The sequence below is a fragment of the Chaetura pelagica genome, unplaced genomic scaffold (genome assembly GCF_000747805.2).
Source record: "Chaetura pelagica isolate M959 unplaced genomic scaffold, ChaPel_1.0 scaffold106, whole genome shotgun sequence".
NCBI lineage: Eukaryota > Metazoa > Chordata > Aves > Apodiformes > Apodidae > Chaetura > Chaetura pelagica.
The window spans coordinates 3110530-3132299 of NW_009954222.1; the positions used below are offsets into that span (position 1 = coordinate 3110530).

Consider the following 21770-nt stretch of genomic DNA (forward strand, 5'->3'; position numbering starts at 1 on the left):
CTGTGTTTGTAGAGCTCTGAAGCAAACTTCCTTGGATTAATCACGTCCATTGTAGTATGTGCTCCAGGTGAAGCAGTCTTGCTGTCTTTTCATCAAAGTGACAGACACTTGGCACAATAAGCTTGAAACAGTTGGTCAGACCTAAATTTGAAGGCAACTGACAAGATTTTTTAAAAATCTCTAAAGGGCAGGGTATGAACAGAACTGGCTGAGCATGAAAAAGCAGTTAATGCATTAGACCTGAGGATTCTGTGCAAGTGTTTGAATAGGACACTTGAAATATTTTCATTAATAATTCATTAGTGAAGGCTGTCTGAAATATATACTTAAAAGAAAAAACTTCTGTGCCATAAATGAAGCATAATTTGGCTTTGTCACATTTCAAAAATAATTAAAAACATTGCTTTAGATTTCTAACCAGCAAACACAGCATGCATTATTTTTACTCATATAGCAATTTAATCAGTATTTCTCTAACACGTATCAGATTGCGTGTAATTTAACTTAATGTTCCAAATTATCTATTTAATTATCTCAAAACCTGGCCCTACTAAAAGCTGGGAAGACACTAAAACCATAATTTTCAGGGGATGAATTGTGTCAAAAGTAGAGAATGAACTTACAACTTCTGGAAAATCAGTTTATTGAATAGGGCCTTCAAAATCATCTTTAGCATTAGCTTGTAAAGTTTGTAGCTCAAAAGCAAGACACAACTTGTCTGAGATTTAAAAGTTATGACCTTGTGTCTTTACCATTTTTTATAATAATCCTAACAGTAATCAATTGAAAGAGTGAATTTCAGATTTCTGGACTGTACAAAGGATTTATTTTTGCAAATGTGATTACTAGAAATAGGAGTAGTATTAATTGAAAAGGGGAAGTTGAAAAGAAGCAGGATGAGCCAAGTTATGATCTGTTTCTGAACTGTTTGGTGTGGTATGCATAATTAAGATTTGGTTTTATTTTTAATTATTTTTTTTTTCTTTATAATGGTATATTCAATGATCAGAGGCTTTCAAAATATTAACTCATTTTAAAAAATCCGTCACTAGGAATGTTTACTTGTACCCTGTGTAAGCATTTGCTTGAAGGGGGAACTAAGAGCAGAAATGGGTGAATGTGAGAAGCAATCTCCCAACTAAATTGCCTGTATTGTCTGTCCTGTGTTGTAGTCCTCAATTAGATGAGAATTATTTATTTTATGGAAATCTGCATTTTTATGTTTGTATAATTGTTTTGTAGGAGAAATGTATTGTGCAAATTATTGTGGAAGTCATTTGACCATTCTGTTTCTCTAGTTGTACTTCACGCATTGGTTGGCACACATTGCACAAAATGGTCGTTGTTTACATTAAATTAACTTCAGTAGTTTTAATGAGTTTTTTTCACACATAAAACTGTAAATTGAGTATTGAAACAGAATAAAGACATCTCTTACTTACCTAGAGGGATTTTTTTGCTATTATTTGCATCATCTTTCATTTGAGTGCTGGCTGTACCTCATATATGTATATAGTGTGGGGGTGAGTGGCCTTGAGGCACACAGGAAGGTGATCCAGCAAGGAGCTTGGCAAGCTTTTGCCTCATACATACAGTTAAGAAATGGGCTCAGTTATTATAATTTATGGTGCTGAATTAGAAGTGTAGCACCAGTGTTCTGTACAGCTTTCTTGAAACTAATTTTTAAAGTTTCCATATAAACCTTAAAACATCTCATTCATGGGGATTGGGATTTTCTGTTGCAATTAGTTAAATGTGTTAATTGTCTCCTTTTAGAAAATGTACTTCATAAATCTGATCCAATCCTTTAATGATAATGACAGTGTACAGGGAGATGAGTAAATATGGCCAAGTGACAACCATGTATTGTTCAACTGTGACCCACTGATTGATTTACCCAAGGAAACCACTGAGGAGTAAGTGGCTAAACCACAAGTTCATGAGGTGTAACTCTTAAATGATGGCTGAGGAACACTTGCAGTATGTGGGATTGCGGTTTCTTGGCTTTGAGAGCTAGGAATTGGCATAAGCAGAACCAGTCTATGAAAACTACTATAATCCCAGGCACTTTAGAGGATAGTTTTGGTGACATGAACTTGCAGAATTCTAGTTACCACCTCAAAGAAAGCTTGATCTGCCTCATCCCTGTGGTGGGAGTTCAGCATCAAGTCTAGGTGCACACCTGAAATGGCTTCAGTCCTCACAGCACACAAAACATGCTTTATGGCTGCAAAGCCAGGTGATGGAGCTTGAATATGACAATGCAGTTTAATGCACAGAAGAGGATTTTTTTTTTTTGAGAAGTCCAGTTAACTAGTAAGTCTAGCTTACCAGAATCTTGGCAACACAAGCTAGTATTATCAGTGCAAAACTTGTAACTTGTGGATATTTGTGCAATACAAATATCAGGTTTCCATTCTTTTTTAAGGTAGTTCATCAGAGGCTAAGCCATGATTTTAAATTGCTTTAAGGTCTACGACAAAGACTAATGCACTTCTATGATATGGCTTGTCTCTTTGTGTATCGTGTGCATAAATACACACCACTAGTCTGACATGAAAGACCTATCCCAGAAAGAAGTGTGCTCCTGTGGAATTTAACCCTCAAAAGTAAACTCTGCCAGCACTTCAAGACTAGTAACCAACACAAATTTCAGTTCTGAGGAGCTAAAGAGAATGCACTGAAGAGACTTAACTTTTGCCAGGCTCTTTAATGGCCTTGGGGCTGTTAAAAAAAATAACCCAAACAACAAACAAAACAAGAAATACAACAACTCTTCCTTCACTTTTTGCAGACATTTATTTTCATGTACAAGATGAAACTGTAGACATACTTTGTTTTAAAACTGTTGTTCCCTTCCATACATGTATTTGTAAAAACATTTTTAAAAAGCCAGTTTTACAAATTATTAAAATGTGTATTAAAAGTAAACAAAATTTGTTTCTAGCATTTTGCCCATAGGGAAAAAAACATGTAAATACAATTCATCCATGTGTGACTTTTTATTAACTTCTATAAACAACTATTTTTTTAGCTTCTTTTTCTTCTTCTCTGGTTCATCGTTGCTTATCTCTGTAGACAGATTTGCAGACACATCACTTCCTAGTAGCTACAGTAAGAAAAATAATTCAGAACATGTTAACTCAATTTTAGCTTATCCTTGTCTGATAAAATTGAGTTTACTTGTCCAGACCTTTTACAAACACTGTACCAACACCAGAAGATTCTGTAAGCAGTGATCTAAAAAAAGTTGTACCATCATACATAACATACATACTCAGCCTAAGTAAAAGCTGGAAAAATCTAAGGAAAATCCAAGCAGCAGCAGCACCCCTGCTGACTAAATTGCCAGCAGTTCTGTTGCACCAGATTGCATATGCCACCTTCTTAGTTGTTTGCCATCTGTTATCAAGTGACTAGAAGGCAGGGGGGACAATTGAGAGAGGTGAGATGGGTCAATGTAACAAGTTTCATTTTGCTTTTAAAACAATAGCCACTGCAGTGTTCTCTGCAGAGCTGCTCCTGGCAGGCTCTAGATTCAGCATAGCAAAAAAACATTTAGCTTTGGTAGAAACTGGAAAAACTTTGGGATTGAGTTGAAACTCCTAAAGCCAGGAAGAAGAATGGAGCAAAGCTTGTATGCTTACAGAGAATTACTGTCTTTGAGGAAAGAAATCATCAAGAAGTATCCTATGCCTTCTTTGAGAATATGGAAATGAGGGGCATTCAAGGAGAGAAAAGTGAAGCAGGTGAAGATGAAATAAAGTTAATTTAAGTAGAGTTCGTAAACTGGACCAAGACTAGACATGTATGCTGCTGTATACTTGAGTCTGTGGGCAAACTAATGTCTGGTTAGTGAAAGTAACGGGCATTTCAGATGCCTGATGCAAGGATGCTGATCACTAGGACTTTGATACCAGGTTATAAATGATGCAACAGTGACAACAGTGTATCAGTAGTGGAATAATTTAATTGTATTAGAGTAACACAGGTATCTGTGCTGGAATACATCCTACTGCTGTAAGCTGAAGGCTGGTTTTGGTCAGTAAGTTAAGATGGCAACCATTATGACATGTTAAGGAATACCATGAGAACAACAAGGTAACAACAAATGACCTTCTGTGTGTAATGTCATAAGGCACAAGACAGTCTATGTTTCTAGGTGTCATAAAGGCCTGTTTCTTGGAGCAACTAGTCAAAGTACCCTTAAAAAGGAGGAAGCAACTCTTGCCTGAGGACTGCACAGAACCATCCCTCTAATTCTTATTTCAGTGTACTTGCTGAAGATGCATCATCACAGTAGAAGTAAAAGCAATCCGAACTTAAAATGCATTACAAGTAATTTGCTGAAGAATTTATTAAAGAGGTTTGCAAAAAGGTAAAATGCTAACAGTAATGAGATGAAATTTAAAAAAAAGCATTAGACGTGAAGTAAGAATATGCTATTCATCAACAGAATTTCAAGAAAACAGAAGCAGAGGAGACCTGGTCATGTGTGATGTGGAGAAGGCTGAGATACTTAATGCTTTTTTGTCTCAGTCTTCATCAGCCAAGGGCTCTGGCCACATAACCCAGGTTGCAGAAAGCAAAGGCAGGGACTGCAAGGAAGATTCTGCCCACTGTAGAAAAGCAACCGATATCATCTACCTGGACTTGTGCAAAACATTAGACACTGTCCTGCACGACCTCCTGGTCTCTAAATTGGAAAGATATGGATTTGATGGATGGACCACTCAGTGGATAAGGAATTGGCTGGATGGTCACATTTAAAAAGCTGTGGTCAATGCCTTGATGCCCAAATGGAGACCAGTAACAAATGGCATTCAAGGGTCAGTACCTGGACTGGTGCTGTTTAACATCTTTGTCAGTGACATGGATGGTAGCCTTGTGTTCACCCCCATTAAGTTTGCTGATGTCACCAAAATGTGGGGCAAGGTCAACATGCTGGAGAGAAGGGATGCCATCCAGAGGGACCTGGACAGGGTTGAGTGGTGGGCCTATGCCAAGCTCATGAAATTTAATATGGCCAAGTCAAGGTCCTTCACCTGGGTCAGGGCAATCTCAAGCACAAATACAAGTTGGGTGAAGAATGGATTGATAACAGTCTTGAGGAGAAGGACTTGGGGATGGTATTAGATGAGAAACTCAGCGTGGGCCAGCAATGTGTGGTTGCAGTCCAACTGTGTCCTGGGCTGCATCAAAAGAAGCATGGCTGGCCAGCAGGCCAAGGGAGGTGATTCTCCCCCTTTACTCAGCTCCCCTGAGAGCCCACAGAGTACTGTGTCCAGTTCCAGAGCACAAGAAGGATATAGAGCTGTTCAAGAAAGTTGAGAGCAGGGATATGAAGATGATCTGAGGACTGGCTGGAGCACCTGTCCCACAAGGACAGGCTAACAGTAGAGGCTTTTCAGAGAGAAAAGACTCCAGGGGGATCTCATAGCAGCCTTCCAGTACCTGAAGGGGGCTACAGGAAAAGCTGTGGAGGGACTTGTGCAAGGGTATGTAGTGAGACAAGGGGTAATGGATTGAAACTGGAAGAGGGTAAATTTAGGAGATTTGATTACAGAACCATGAAATTCAAAAGATATTACTTCAGCAAATCATCATCTTTCCCATCAATGGAAATACCCCGGTGGGCCCAAAAGGGAAATTTAATTTAGAGCCCTTTACTCTTCTCAACAGCCCATCAAAGCAGACCCGTGTTTTACTGAGATATGAAGCAATCACTACAATCTGCTCCTAGGCAATTTTTTTCTTTGAGGTTAAATTTCAGTTTTACCTTATGCTGATTTTCTTAAGATTACTGAAGGATAATATGATTCTGTGAATCACAAATCTTGTGCCTTACCTTTGGTTCTACCAGCACCATCCGAATTTTCTGATGTTGAATGTTGGAAGCATCTAACATAATGTTCACTTTAACTTTATCAAATACATGTAATGTTGTGTCTTCCACAGTAAGTGATGGTACCTGAAAGTTCAAACTTTGTATAAATACTCACTGCTTACAGTGCCTTACATTTTCATACAAATAAATGTATTTGCAGCAAATTATTAATGTTACATGTTAATAAAAATGAATACAAATTACTGTCTTGAATGTTCAGTGTCATAATACATCTGGTTTGCTGTCTTGCTCCAGTCAGGACAATGGCATATACATTGTTGTGGTATTTACTCAAACAATTAGCTATTAGTAGTATCTACTACAGAAACCAATTCCTGTCCGAACCTGTTTATTTAGACTTAAAAAGACCACAGCAGCACTACTAGTACCACAGATCAATAAACTTGCATTTAGAAAAGCCTCTCTTACCCTTCTAAATCTAACTAGAATAGAGTTCTGCTCAGTTACCAAATTTAAAAAAAGGTATTTAAGAAGAAATATTATAAAACATACCTCATTGTTGTAATCCAGTTTTGGTGTTGGTTTACCTTTTTCTTCAAAGAAAACTGTTCCCTCTAACCCATACTTGGGAATCAGAACCACAACTGCATTTTTTCTTACAAACAATATATATGCATCTTCATTTACTACTCCTTTGTTTTTGAAGAAGAGCTGTAACAAGAGTAGAATGCATGAATGAGAACAAAAGCACTAGAATATTCTCTTTTGGATCACAAATACACTGGCTTAAAAAATAACATTCAAACACCTATCTATACTTAGATTTTTTACAAAGCACAATGCAATATTCCCTCCCTTCCTTAAACATCAACAGGAATTGTCTGTAGTTTATCCTCCCATCTAGGACTACTCACCTGCGTATGAAATGCAACAGATGCTCTCTGTGCGTACTGAGACATTTTATGTCGGTAGTTGAGGTTTTTACACATATCGGCCAGTTTATGTTTATCTGTAAGTTCTGGGTATGTACTGTCTGCTCCTATGGCCACTGCCAAAAGTCGATGTACTATAATGTCAGCATACCTGCAAAGATGAGGTTAAATGATCCATGACATATCAAAGCATACTTTTAATTGAAAGTTTCTGAATATAATTTTGGTTTTATAAATCTTACAGATCAAAAAGGTTTTGTAATCATGATGGTCTGGTGATAACTCATTGTATTCATTCAAGATCACTCTCTTAGCTGACCCATGATACACTCTGGAGAGCCAGAATGAACTGTGCTGTTTTCTAATAAAAATTCTACCAATAAAGCCTGTATGCCTGAATGTTTACAAAGAAACAAAGTGATTTTTTTGGAGTAAAGAATGATGTTTCACCATGGCAGCTTAAGACACTTTTTCTTCCCTTTCCCATGAACTAGGCAAATGTAGTTTAAAAGGTATCTGAATGCCATCAATTTACAAAGCATCATCACACTTGAATTTCTTGGTACGTAACTTTAACCAGAACTTCAGCCAGAAGTTTTTAATAAATCTGCTAGAAACTAAATTTTACTGTTAGAACTCCCAGAAGCTCCATAAATTATCCACACAAATGCACAGTAATTTTAATCCACCTGGAAGACACTTCACTTGAAATGTTTCTAAGGAGCAAAATATGACTTTTTTTCCTCAGATGCCTCTCAGTTAAAAGAAAAAAAAGCCCTCATTTTCCAAGAGGAGATTTACAATTTTGTTACAATGTAACAGCTACAGTAGCAAGTTTCAAATTAGCAATGGTTTCATATGTACAGTCTCCTCAAAACTTAAATTCAACTTCCACCTGAAAAATTACTGTCTAAACTCTGCCTCAGTCCTCAATTGACTTAGATGATGTTAACTGATCCCAAAGGGCATTTTGATGCCAGAGATATGCATTAGGGATGTATTTATCTTTATTTTTATGAGGCTTTAAAAAAAAAAAAAAAAAAAAAAAGAATTAGACCTTAGGAATCATAGACAGTGAACCTAGGAGCCCACATGAAGGATCACCATGTAAAGCCACTGCTGTTTCAACTGACTTCTAAAGCTGAACACAAACTATTTTGTTTTAAATGGACAACACCACAATTTAGAGTTTCTTTACAAACAATCACTTCTCTTTATTCTCTGAAACATTCATAAAATATAAGTACCTTCTAATAGGTGAGGTAAAGTGGGTATAAATAGGTGAGGCTAAACCATAGTGATGGAAATCATTATCCATTCCAGAGCAGAAATAAACAGCTTGCATCATGCAGCGAGTGGCCAGAATTCTCAACAGTGTATTTAGATAGGGGAATGTAGGAGATTCAGCTCTGTCTAATGATTCAGCTAAAGCCTTTGCTGAATCTGTCTTTATTTCCAAATTCTGGAGGGAGGGAAGAAAAAAAAATTAAGAAAAGGTCAGGTATTACTAGCAAGTATTAACAGGATATAAGCAGAAATGTAACAGCAATGTCCAAGTTAATCTTAACCACTGGTTCAGGTATCACACCTAAAAACCTAATGCAATGGACTGGGTTTGGGGTTGTCTATTAATCTTACAAGGATAGAGTTTGGGAGTTTCTCGCCCCTAGGAAAAAAAAGTGGGCAGGGGGAAAAAAAAAAGGAAATATGAATGCACATCACGAGGTCTAGCAAGATAGAAATTTAGGTCAAATAAAAGATCCTGAAACTGGAAAAGTAATTTTTCAGTCCAGACCTGTTAGTTAAATCAGACTTGATTAGACTAAGTTAACATCTAGCTGATCTAAGGAGAGAATGGCAACTATAAACACACATGGACACAGTGTCTCTCTTAAAAGTCAGGAAGTAAGAAATGTTACTTGCTGTGACTGACCATTTTTTAAGTACATCAATTCTGTATGTGATCTGAAGCCAAAAATTGGCTCAATGATCACATATGACTTGGAAGAGAAGAAACATTCACAGCACACAGGTGTTAAAATACAAAAGACTTCAAGAATGATTTGTCTTCTCTACCTAAGACTTTAAAAAGCCCAAGATTCTTCCTTTCATCTGAAGCTACAGTTAGCTTGCTTCAAGTACTGCACTTTTAAAACACTGCTTTCCAACACTTACTCTTGGGCAAGTGGTCAACCAGAGAGAAAACACAGCTTTTTAATAATTAATTCACTTCATTAGCATGGCAAAACTTACCTTGGACTTGGCAGCCTTGACAAGGATGTCATAATTTGATGGTGGAGGAGCAGGGTGTTTCCTGAGCAAGGCAAACTCTGGGAACTCATCGTAAATTTTTTGTGCTACAGAGACATTGGCAAGCAACATGAACTCTTCAACCATGGAATTTGTTTCTCTATGAACATAAGACATTTTATATTGTTAGAAAAGCATTGCATTATATATTTGCTTTGAATGCCTAATGAAGAAACATTCCACCATCCTAGCAATATTAGTTTAATATTAACCTAGTATTTTTTAACATTTATATAATTAGGCAAATGTTTTTAAACACTGAAAACACAACATTTATCAAAGTTTCAAGTACTGAGTCAAAAAGCAAAGTACAATTTTCTAAAATAACAAATTATGTTAAACGCTCTTTAAAATGTCCAAAAAGACCAACAGGTAAGCCTCTTGATTTTTTCTTAAGAGTACTGTTGAAATATTGTGTATGAGGTTTGAAAGCACCATGTTGTACACCATAATGTCATGACAGTAAACTTAACTGAGTGTAGATTTCAGCGCAGAAAATAAGTAGTAGTATGGAAGTATTTAGCTTCAGCGATTAAAGCAGTAGCTCCATTTCTAGAACTCCTCAGTAAGACTGTCTGTATCATGGCACGTGTAATTAATGGTCTGTTGTTTTTAAGCTTTCAATCATCCATAACTTCAAGTTCTACTTTCTCTTCTTCATTAATACCCATAGAAAAGCATCACAGAATCCAGAGAATTTGAACCTCAGTGCTCCATTAAATCGGTAGTGAAGACTTAAGTTTGTATATGAAGCATATAGTTGAAAACTTGCTTCACAAATTGCACAATAAAATACAGAGGAATTATCCTTCCCAGGATCAGCTTGCCCAGAGAAGTTGCAGATGCCCCAGCTATAGAAGCATTCAAGGTCAAAGCTGGATGGGGCTTTAAGCAACTTTATCTAGTGAAAGATGTGCTAGCCCATGGCAGGGGGCTTTGGATTAGATGACCTTTGTAGGTCCCTTCCAACCCAAACTGTTATATTAGCCTATGATTGCCCTGCACTATTATGGGAACTATTAACTAAATGATGCTACTTAAACATGCCTTTAATTCCATCCCTGCCCCAAATGAATTAATGGAAGAAAAAAAAGAGCATACTTGAGCTCCTTAGTCTGGAGATCAATAGGATCATGAGTTTCACTGTCCATGTGGAAACGAACTTCTGGTGAGGAAAGTGTCAAGGCTCTGGAAGACAGGAAGCAGGATTTAATGAACTAAAGGGAGCAGCTGGGTTGCAAGCCTGTACACAACATCTGGGATACCATGAAACAGTAATTTGAAATTAGCAGAAATTAACAACATTGTGGAATTAATGTTCAAATTATCAGAAGTTATGATGCTGACACACATCGCTATTAGCTCCTAAAATTGCAAATACTATTCCTCTGATTGCGTTTTTATAATGACTGTAAGAGATCTGTATCGATTGATACTGTGAATGAAAAGTTAACATTCTGAGTTTATAATTTGGGGTAAACAAAGGCATTTATATGCAAATCAAAATGGCAAAATAATTCCCTTTCAAAAGATTTTCCCTGGAAAAATGGAAACAGGACTATTATACAGTTTGACAGCAAAAAATAGGGAGAAAAAAACCAAGGAAAACAGTAAAAGGGAGGCTGCACATTTTACCCATTATCAATTCTTCTCTTCTTCAGAATTTTTGCTAATTTGTTTAGTCCACGTAGGCTGGTAGTAATATCATCATTCATAGTTGCTGAATCAATTCTCATTTGTGCCTCAGCATATGTAAGAGAAGCCTGAAAGAGGTTAAAAAAGATATCACAATACGTAATTAAATACTGAAAAGAAAAACATAGCTGTGTCTTGAAGAAACTGCAGTTTGCTGTCAACAGTTGGTTCACAATAATAAAGCTTTACATTCAAGACCTAAATGTGTATCATTCTCAAAGAATAATGGACAAAACAGGACAGACCTATGCAAGATATACCAGGCATTTACAGTGTTTTTTTATGCTGATGACAGATGCATTTCACAGATTAGAGGCCTAAGTTTCAGAAACACATTAAACACCTACAGAGTCCACTGAAATTAACTGATAATTCTGACTAGCTGGTATATACCAACCACGTCCAGTATATTTATCAGTATGTTTACACTTTTCACAATGAAATATCACAAAGTAACCACAGAAAAAACACTGCAGCCTTAAAGGTTTAAAAGAACAGGACAGAATCAAACATTTTGTTTACTTCAAGCATTTAGGCATCATTTTCTAAGTCTAAGAAAACATAAATCATTAAACAGAAAGAAAACTTTAATATGAAGTCTGTTGATCACTGTCTTTATAAAAAGGTCTCTAGCTTTTTTTTGTAAGTATAATAATACTTATGTGACTAACCTTGGAATTAATAACACTTTTAGTAAATCTAGTTTTTAGAATTTCAGCCTTCTGGTTCATCTCCCATATACATGAAAATGCAAGCCTGTGAGGGAAAGAAGGGGAAAATCTCTTAAAATCTGTATATAAACACCTGGACTTCCATGTCAGAATCAAAGTATGGATCATATACATATACCTGTCCACATTAGATCTCAGGGAACATAAATTGGAACTAAGTAACTCTGGAACCATATCAATCCTCTGCAAAGTAAAAAATAAAAGTAATGATTAGTTAAAAGTATGCACTTCATTTCCTGATTTTTAATATACTAAAAGCTTGGAAATAACTCCTTCATTTTTTTGCTACGAAGAGTAAGATTTCTGAAAGAAAAGTAAGCCAATTCAGAGGAAATTTTATCCAAGATCCATTTTATTTATCAGGTTTTAAGTAACTGATATTTCTGAAAAGAAACTGTGGTCTGTGAGATATAAGTTAAAATAAACAGGACTAAATGTACAGTTGTAATGGATACAAATTATAGGAAAAAACCAGAGATTTAGATATCACAAGAAAAAAACAATGGAAAAGACAAAACCAGGCCATTTCAGCAATTTCAGTTAAATATTAAAGACAGTAGTCCAGTTTCAGAACTACATGCTATTAATGCGTCATCAGGAGTTGAAAGGATATTCTACAGATAATAAATTTTAAAAGAAAAAAATAAATAAAAAATCTCCCTCTTGCTGTGTAGGTTAAATGACAAAAAGCACCTTAATTTTCGTAGTCTGCGGCAAATTAGCTGCAGCCCAAAAGAGTCTACTTCCCTCCCCCCACTTTGTTTAGAGATAATGTCTCTACTCCCAAGAATTTACAGAGGAAAGCAATGAAAAATCCAACCACTTAATTGTGCAAAAAGCTTTTTATATAGGAAGCAATTACTTTTTCACACAGGTATACTGTTGTTCCTCTTTTTGCTGACTCCTCATCCAAAGCATTTCCCGGGCGAATAAAATGACTGACGTCTGCAATATGTACACCAACCTAAAAACCAAGCATCACATTATGCATCTTACAAAACAGAAGTAGTTTTCAGCACAAAATAAGCTTTCCCAAGTTTTTATTTGCAACCCAATTTACCTATTCCCAGTTCCCTTTAGCAGCTCCTATATTTAGTAATAGAAATAATTTAAAACTATTATACAGATATTTAAAAAATGAAGTTGCAGCAATTACGCAAAGTAAGGTCATGCATACATTTAGTGGAAATTTACAATTATTACCAATGAAACACTTCTTGACTGGGGGCTCATATAACCTCTTGGGTTTCTTTGAAAGCCCACTGCAATTTTGTTTGGTTTTTCTGTTTGATAGATCTCCTATTCTGACACACTGTGCCATTACAATTAAAAATTACTTTATAATAAAGAACACCTGACTAAGGTATAAGTGGTTAGAGAGCTGCTCTTAAGCCTAGTTTTTTAATCCTTTTCTTTTTTTTTTTTTAATAAAATAATCATTCCTTAGGCATTACAGAAGTAGCTTCACTTTTTCTACCAATAATTGCTTATCCTAGCTGTAGACGTCCATGTTTATACTTAAGAATACAGGAAAAAATAAATTCTATGTTGATTTCCCATGCAAAATTAGCAGAAAGCAGGGTGAATTTAGGAGACATTGACACTGATAACACACAAGTAAATTCCCTTTCTTTATTACTATCTCACAGTTGTGCAAATACCATTAATCTCTTTCAAAAAAGATCTAGAGCTTTGTTCATGTCATTTACTATTACAAGTTCTGAACTGTTCATAAAATAAGGAAGAAATAAGTAAATAAATAAGTGGCTGGATAAAAAAAAAAATAATACCTCTATATTTCCGTTTTCTGTTTCTCTACAATGTAAAGCGTCATCAATATCTGTACAGCCAGGAGGATCAACACTACACACACATAGATGCCTTAAGTCCTCCCTATATTTCATATCCTAAAATTAAAAATAAATAAATGGTTTTCAAGAGTGTCTTCATTATCAAAGTAAAAATGGTAATTTGAGAAAGGCATTTTGCATAGAATTTTCCAAAGCAATCAAGTATTTTCAGAGTGGCTTGTTTGGGTTTTTTTAGGACAAAATTCGCCATAGTATTTATTTACAAGGTCAAAACAGATAAGCAGAAACTACAGTGACAGAAAAACAAAGACAGCAGAGGAAGAAGTACTGAAAATTTTTCTGTTTTACTGCAAACAGGAAGAGAAATTGGGTAAACACACCATCTTTTCATTATTTCAGACCAAGAATCAAGACTTTTTTAATGTGAAATTTCATCTTATGTCCAGCTGGACAAATTATTTAAGATGTGACTGCTCTCAACTAACTTTAGCTTTCTAAGGCTTAGATGTCTGAACAGTTGAAAGGAACTGCACAATTTGGAAGTATCTACCGTTGTGTGATGGCTACAAAAACTAACTTTTAGACAGCAAATTCACACAAAGATTCCTCCTTCCATCTCCACGATCAAAAGAAAAAGGAATAGGTAGTAAATTATCATAAAAGCAGCCTACCTCAAAAAAATTAAACTACACAGCCAAACAAAAACATGCAGCCCAACCCAAAACAAATCCACTTTGTGCTTAATTTGTTTCTGATGACATTTTTTCATACGTTCTAAGGCAACCATTTTCCATGTTTATGCTACTAAGATAACCTAAAATTCACTGATAGCATTCAAAAGAACAATCCTGCAAAAGCAATTTATGTAATTACTGGATTATAGCAGGATAAGTTAAAGTCTCCTCTCCTCAGATTATTTCAGTGGTCACACAGGCTGTGAGTTTCTGTTACAAAGCTATTCAGCAAGATGAAAAATTCTCAGTGATGAGCTTTACAAAACACAAAAACTTGCAGAGGCCTTGTTTCCACAAGAAATCCGGCTGGAAGTCCAACTGAAGACAAAATGGGTTCAGACAACATTTATCTATTTTTGGTGCACTGGGATATCCAAGACTGACACAGTCTGAATTGAAGGAGAAGGCAAAATACTTACTACAGTCATTTAATAATTATTACCTGTTCTGTAATGCTCCATGGCATTTTTGGGAGGAAACTAAGGACATTCTGGGAAAAAGGCTGATGTGGGACATCATGTTCAAGCAGAAGAACTTCTGTCTCTGTCTCTTTATCACCAGCACTTCCCAAGCTCTTTACAAAATGACCCTGAGAAACAATTTACATAAACAAATACATGCACACACATACACATCTAGCACTGCTGCTTCCTCAAAAAAAATAACCATTGAGACCATTATGTCCTATGTTATTAGTATATTAAAATACATAGAAATAATTTCTCCTTCTTAGTTAACTTTCTCATCTTTAAGAGAGAAATTTGATTTCAAACATTTAATTGATTCATTCAGTCTTGACTTTGTACATCCCCTTCTTTTTCTCAAATAGCATTAAATTCTCCACATTTAAGACTGCAAAACTTGTAAATGTGGCAATTCAGTTTTGCAGGAAAGAAAAACCATAGCTGTTTAAGCAGCAAAACCTATAAGGTCCACTTTCTCTATGAGTTTATGCAATGCCATACACCCCAGTCCCTAATAACATTAACTCCAATTCCTCGCACATCTTATCCTCTGGAAAGACAGAGGTTCAGGAAAAAACATTTAAACTTACATTAGGATACCTGGAATTCCGGGGCCAGCCATCAATAGCAACAATTATTCTTTGTCCTTCCAATGTATCTGCTTGTCTTGTTTCTATTCGAATGCGAGGAATTCTGCGATCAGCTGGTGTAAACAAATGGCGCCTTGCCTATAAATAGCCAGGAAAAAGAACAAGTTACTTCTAATTAAAGAAAAAAATAATAAAAATCTGTACTTGCAATAACTTCATTATTTCCTCACCTCTTTGATCTGTGATTTGGAAAGCATGCCACAAAATGGTCGCCAGTTTCGTTTTATAATGCCCACTACTTTTCCTGTAGGTCTCAGCATGTCTTTGCTAACAGAAGTCTTCAGCTGGTAGGAAACACAAGGGTTAAAAACACTAAACTGTCTGAACTCTTGGTAACATGTATGACAACAGCATGTATCTCAAGCCTTGGTGGTAACAACTTCTATGTCACTAGAATGCCATAAATTCTATTATGACTTCACCAACAGAACCATGCCACCCAGTGCTTTGTATGGCTTTTAATATTGCTAATATGTGACACAACTTGTTGTGTTTTTTTTTAAATGGACATAATTTGAGAAAAACAAAGGACAGCAGAAAAATACTCTGAAGAATGCTATCATGTTCCACTGTCTCTGCATACTACAAAACTATCATCATTTTCTTTTCCAACCTATTCTCATAATTTATAGAAGTCCTTTCCGGTTGTTTGAAAACTCTCCAGCAATTCTAAACCAAATAATTTTAAAACATTCCCATGGAATTCAGTGGGAAGATCATGCTTCTAAAGAAATGCAAATATTTGCTGGTCAGGGTAGACATATCCCTTTCATACATAATCACATATTTAATGCACCTACAATTAAGTTCTTAATTTCTGAATTCACAATAACTTTCGGAATTTGGTATAGAAAGGATGTATAAATATAAACCCTAACACTGTAATGGTGTTGCAGATTTCAGATCTCTCTTAATGTAAGAGTTAAGGGAAAAAAAAATAAATTCATACAATGTTTTCCTTCTCCTCTTCATTTTCAATGTCATCTTCATTCTGGTCATCATCTTGCAAGACCACTGATGATGGTGCGACCCATTCATCTTTTGTCAACAGCTCCACAGCTACAATATCTTCATGAACTGCTCGGTTTAAATGTTTCAGTCCCTGTATTATTATCTGCATTTTTTTAAAAAATAAAATGAAAATGCAAATATTCATGATGACAGCAACAGAAGACCCAAATCAAAGCAGTGTAACAGAGAGTACACATGTATAACAGGCTCTGCACTCATAACAACATTTTAAGGCATGTTTTGTGATGCATTTTTTTTTCTCTCTCCTAGGTTTCTCTCAGTACTGATGATATTATTTCAGGATTACAATTGCTTCTATAAAAATAATTTGTATTTTCAAGCCTTTTTTTAAAATCAGACAATCATTATATTTTTACAGCCTAGGGTACTCCACATACTACTGGGAAATTAGAATAAAAGGAGAGCCAGAGCAGTAGCTCCCGCTGCCACCACAAATAGGGAGGAAGGAGGCAACTGCCACTGCTTGGAAAGTGTCCCTACAACTGAACCAACAAAGAATCAAGCAGAGAGACAGATGAGTTAACTGCTCGGCGGCAAAAAGCCCATCTACTCATCACCAGGCAAGAAAACAGCAGGGGAGATGAAATCCTCCAACAAACTGGTTTCTCCATCTTTCACCATAACTTTCAAACTAATTTAAAAAAGTCTAATATTAGAGTAATAACTATTAACTAAGATTCAATGTTATTTTACCAAAAACTTGATCAAAGCAGAAAGTATAATTTTAAACACATTATTCTCTTTCCAAAAAGAGCTCAGTCAACATTTCAGTAGTCATATCCATATAACTAAAAAAAATACAAAAAAAGAAAATACATCATAAAAACACAGAAAAGAAAAAATTACTATAATGCTCCATTTTAACACACATCACCATGAAAGAATTATATTTTAAGTCATTATTGATGCTCACTGAAATCCACAGCATGAAGACAAAATTAAAACCTCACCTCTTTATTTTCTTCAGCATCTCCGTGAACCCAAACAGTAGCTTCAAGGTAATTCTCTCTGCTTGCCCTATAGGTTCCTTGAAGGTAAATACCAGATTTTATTCCTTGCTGCAATTTGCTAAGAGGAATATGTTCTGGGAAAATTATTTTTCCACTTTCTATTTCTTTCTTTAAAAAAAAAAAAAAGGACAAAAGAAAAAAAAGGGGAAATTTTTAGACATTTGCATTCATTATTATTTAAAAACCAAGATGAGGAACATCACATTCAAGCTAATAAACTCTGTAATTTTAACTATGCGTAGATATGAATATGCACAAGTGACATATGCCTTTATGCTGGTTTGTATATATTGACTAAGCATATACTTAGTGAAGAAAATATTAGCATACTACTGCATAGTAAAGAGCGTGGCACACAGTGCAACATACTGCAAACTGTCTGAAACATTATGAAAACAAATTACAGAGACTAAACTTTGGAGTGATCAGACAATTAAAGCTGAACACACTACAACTAACTGCTGAAAAGATCAGCTGAGCCCTCCACTTTATTCCCACTCTTGCATTTTCCACTCCATTCTGTTCAACTAACTGATGAAATTAACCTTTCCATGCTTTGGTGGTGTCAGTTTTCAGCTGTATTAGTGTTATGCGAAAATATAAATCTTGATTCTGATAAATACACAAGGAAATAGAGGAAAATGTAGCTCATCTTCAATCTGTAGCCTGCACTTATCAGGCTTAACTATCAACCTAGCTGATCACTCAGAGCTCAACTCAGAGCTTTTGATAGAAAATGCTTTTGATCAATAAGTTAACAAACTTTAAACAACAGACCAAAAAAACAAAGATCTAAATGATTTGCAATATAAACTTATGTAGTTTTCTTTTTGTTTCCATTCTTTGTAATAGTTATACACTGTCTTTAACCAAGTGTTACTATTCTCTTCTTCACATCAGTTACCTAAAGCAATTGGCTTTTTACAAATAGCTAGACACCTATCACTAGCCATATAAACAGCAGTGAAAACAGCTGCAATATTTCCTTTTTTCTCTTCAGATGACTAAAATTATATTGCCAAAATGGTAATGAGGTCCAGAATCCGCATATTCTAAACTGATGCTAGTGACCACATAGTGCCAAAGAATATATTGCAAACCATTTGTGATTGATTGATTTTATAAAAAAGAAAATAAGAACATACCCCTTCATCAGATACACAAGCAAGACGATCTACCAGATCAGGATTTGCTGTCAAGCTTTTTATATACTCCTCACCTATAAAAGCACAAACATAAATATTTATGCGAGTGATGCACAGGATTTAGGTATGAAGAAACTGCTGAGATTGTTTATCTGAGCAATAAATTAAACATACATGCGACTTCACTTACATGTATAAGCAGCTATCCCTTCCTCTAGAGCTTTCTCTTTATTAGTTCTGTCATTTGTTAAAAAGATTACTTGAATCTTCTCCTCGTTGTCTATTTTCTTCAGGTGTTCATTGTACCATTTTACTGCTACCCGAATGGCTCTGTCATTGCGGTCATTGGAAGATTCTCCTTGCTCTTGTTTGATGTACGTTTCTCTGAAAAACAAAATAAATACATATATAAAAAGAGGGGAAAACAAAACAAAACAAATCACAAGCTCTATCCATAGATGGCCAAAAGAATCCTAGTTGTTACCAGCTTTCGTATGCTGAACACTATATAGGCCACTGAAGGTCTAAGAGACAGGAGGGTAAAGAAAAAAAGAAAGGAAATACTAATTCCTAATACAACTCTCTAAATGACAATTGAAGAGAACTGCATTCAAGACGCTAGAACTGTGGATACAGGATTCCAAAACGATGCTACTGCAGTACTGGAAACTACTTGCAAGCACAAATACAGGTTAATCAATTGCATCGTTACTTGTTAGAGCTTTCTGTCACTGACTAACTAACAGATTTTTGAATCCTGCTACAGACTGAGCTGGCAACATTAATAAAGCATTCGAGTATGTTTAAAAGGGACACTAAAATGGAAAAGCACTATTCCATTTCTCAAGTTTATACTCTTGTCTGTAAACTTTATTCAATATTCTAGTCCCTTTCTCATAATGTATATTTATACCAATTACAAACCACAAAAGCTCCTGGAACATGCAACTATTTCCCAGTAAGACTACTTAGAAGGATACAGTTCTATGCAGTCTATTTTTTTTACCTACTTCACACGTCCCAGTTCTGTTTCCCAGTTTCTTTTATTGGACATCAGTAAAGCTTTGCTATACCCTACTCCACACCTTACCTATGATGTTCATTTGTGAAAGAATAGAAATGTTTTTCAGGGTTTTGAATCACGTCCCTAATTCGCTTGTATACTGGTGCACTCCGATTCCTGACTTCTTGTAGCACTGTCTGCAGCACAATGACATTCTTGATAACAGGATCTTCAAGTATATCAATCTGAGGAGCAAAATGGAAATGAATCAAACTTGTTGTTTAATTCTATCCAATAACAGGTTTTGAAATATTTGTTCAGTTAATACATTAAAAGCTAACACGAGTAATGAGTTGAATTACTTCTAGCTTTTTCCCTCACTGTTGAGAAACTGAGTAGTATATTAAACTGCTTCCTCCTGCTTCTGGACAAAAAATTCAAGTAGTATTTTCCAGCCTTTTTGTGACCTGAATTTTGCTGGAGTGAAGATAAGGACTGATTTTAACTCCCACCAAATTCAGCCCCAACATATAAAGGATTCCAAACAAATTCAAGGCCAGGTGTACACCAGACATTTTGTTCATGTAAAACAGATTCTTGTAAATTATAATCTTCATTAACAAAATACACCTATACAAAATCTGTCAGAGTTCCAACATAATTTAAAAGCTGCCTGGCATATGTCTTCGTGAGCAATGCAAATCATAAAATAGTTAACTGACCACCACTACACAAGCAACATGGACATGCATGTGCAAGTGTAGGCTTGAGTTCTCCAAAAACAACCCCAACATTGCATTGCAAATTAAATTTCTGCAGATCCAAATCAACTGGAATTCTGTTAGCTGCTCTTCAGCTTTTCAGATGCTTTTTTTCTTTTAAGAAATTTGTTAAAAAATTGTGAGCACTTTTCCTTGACAACTCCTGACAGCCATGGTGTGCAAGGGAGACAAACGTACACCAAAAATCCATGCTCCTGTCAGGACAATAAGGTGAGCTTAATTTCCTAGGCATGTGGGAAAAAAAAAACACATCTCCAAAAAGAGACAGCAATAACGATCTAGAGGGCATGGCTAAAATAATTAAATGTAATACCAGACCAAGCTTCTCTGCATCTGATGCTTAGATGACTGAAAGGATTTAGAGCCATGTTGATTGGAGAAGTTTGCCCAGGGAAGTTGTGGAAGCCCCATCCCTGGAAATATTTAAGGGCACGTTAGATGAGACTATGAGCAACCTGTTCTAGTGCGAGGTGTCCCTGACCATGCAGGGGGGTTGGAACTAGATGATCTGTAAGGTCCCTTTCAACCCAAATCATTCTATGAAAAATCCAGTATTATTCTATACGCAGGCTGAATTGTTAGGCCAAGTCTTACTGCTGCAATCCTGTTCCAGCTGCTAGGCAAAATGTTTTCCTACGGAATTCCAGAATTCCTAAAAGCTGCTACTCCAGCACCCTAGCACAGAGTTATAGAGCACTTCTGAGAGTGCTCTATAACACCTACATACAAACTTTGCCAGCAGACACCAAGAAGCCCATGTGTAACAGGCTGAAAACGTCCCCTGACTTGCTGTTTTGGGAAGAAAGCCCTTACTTATAAATTTTGTAATATGTAACTGCTAAAACATGTCATTGTGCCCCTCTCCTAAGTAATCCATGTTAGGATTCATTAACTATTTCCAGTCTCCAATGTCTGCACAGGGCTATTCTACTTTCTACAGATGTATTCAAAAGCAATCGAAAAATAAAGTCAAACGTCAAGCTTGGGAATCTGCTGCTTCCCAATCTGGACTTCCACTGTCTGCACTGCCTGTTAGTGATGGACTGCAGAGTAAAGTTCATCCCGTCCTTCCAGAGTTGTATAGGCGATGATTTTGTAGCCTCTATTCATTACCTGAGATCACCACCACAGTATAAGGAACCAAAATCTACAACAGCCTTGTCTTGGTTTGAGCCAGGATGAAAAGGAGAATAAATATTTAGAAAAATTCAGGTTGACAAGAAAATTCAGTGACCACCTGAAGACCCTGACACTGCTTCAGAGTCTACTCACTCTCTGCCTGACTTTACATACCCATCAGACCAAAACAAATAAAACAATGCTGTTCTCTGCTCAGGCATAAAACCAGAAGGAAGACTAAGAGCGGGCCAGACTGGGTGATGCTGCAGGCCTCCTCAGCAGCTGCCAGGGAGAACTACCCGCTCAGGGCTCACACAGACCCAAGTAACAGCGGGAAGCCCCAAGCTCGACAGCGCACTGCTCAACGCACCCCTGCACTAACGGTGCCCGCGCCCCAGACCGAAGGATCCACGCGGATTTAACCGAGGCCGCAGCAAGGATAACGGCCCCGCACGGACGGGCCCACGAGGAGGGGCGGGCCCCCCTGGCGCCTGCGGCTCCGCT

The 21770-nt window shown here is 36.3% G+C and overlaps 1 protein-coding gene across 1 annotated transcript; it reads right to left on the reverse strand.

The window, feature by feature from the left end:
- Positions 1-3022: 3022 nt before the first annotated feature.
- Positions 3023-20300, reverse strand: DIS3 (DIS3 exosome endoribonuclease and 3'-5' exoribonuclease). The gene is made up of 21 exons (XM_010003513.1): positions 20295-20300; positions 19453-19610; positions 18553-18746; positions 18363-18436; positions 17158-17325; positions 16125-16289; positions 15346-15459; positions 15116-15253; positions 14504-14650; positions 13307-13423; positions 12379-12480; positions 11635-11699; positions 11457-11541; positions 10726-10853; positions 10192-10278; positions 9034-9190; positions 8028-8242; positions 6763-6931; positions 6401-6559; positions 5849-5971; positions 3023-3109 (listed from the first exon to the last, which is right to left on the reverse strand). Exons 1-21 carry the CDS (start codon positions 20298-20300, stop codon positions 3023-3025), a joined length of 2658 nt encoding a protein of 885 aa, XP_010001815.1.
- Between the last annotated feature and the right edge of the window lie 1470 nt (positions 20301-21770).

What these genes read in the sequence shown, in the direction of transcription:
- DIS3 (XM_010003513.1), bottom strand. An exon ending in CTTGTGTATCTGATGAAGGG is followed by an intron (nt 17,326 to 18,362) that starts GTATGTTCTTAT and finishes TTTTTTTTAAAG; the next exon opens with AAAGAAATAGAAAGTGGAAA. An exon ending in TTTACCTCACCTATTAGAAG is followed by an intron (nt 6,932 to 8,027) that starts GTACTTATATTT and finishes TCATCTTTGCAG; the next exon opens with GTATGCTGACATTATAGTAC.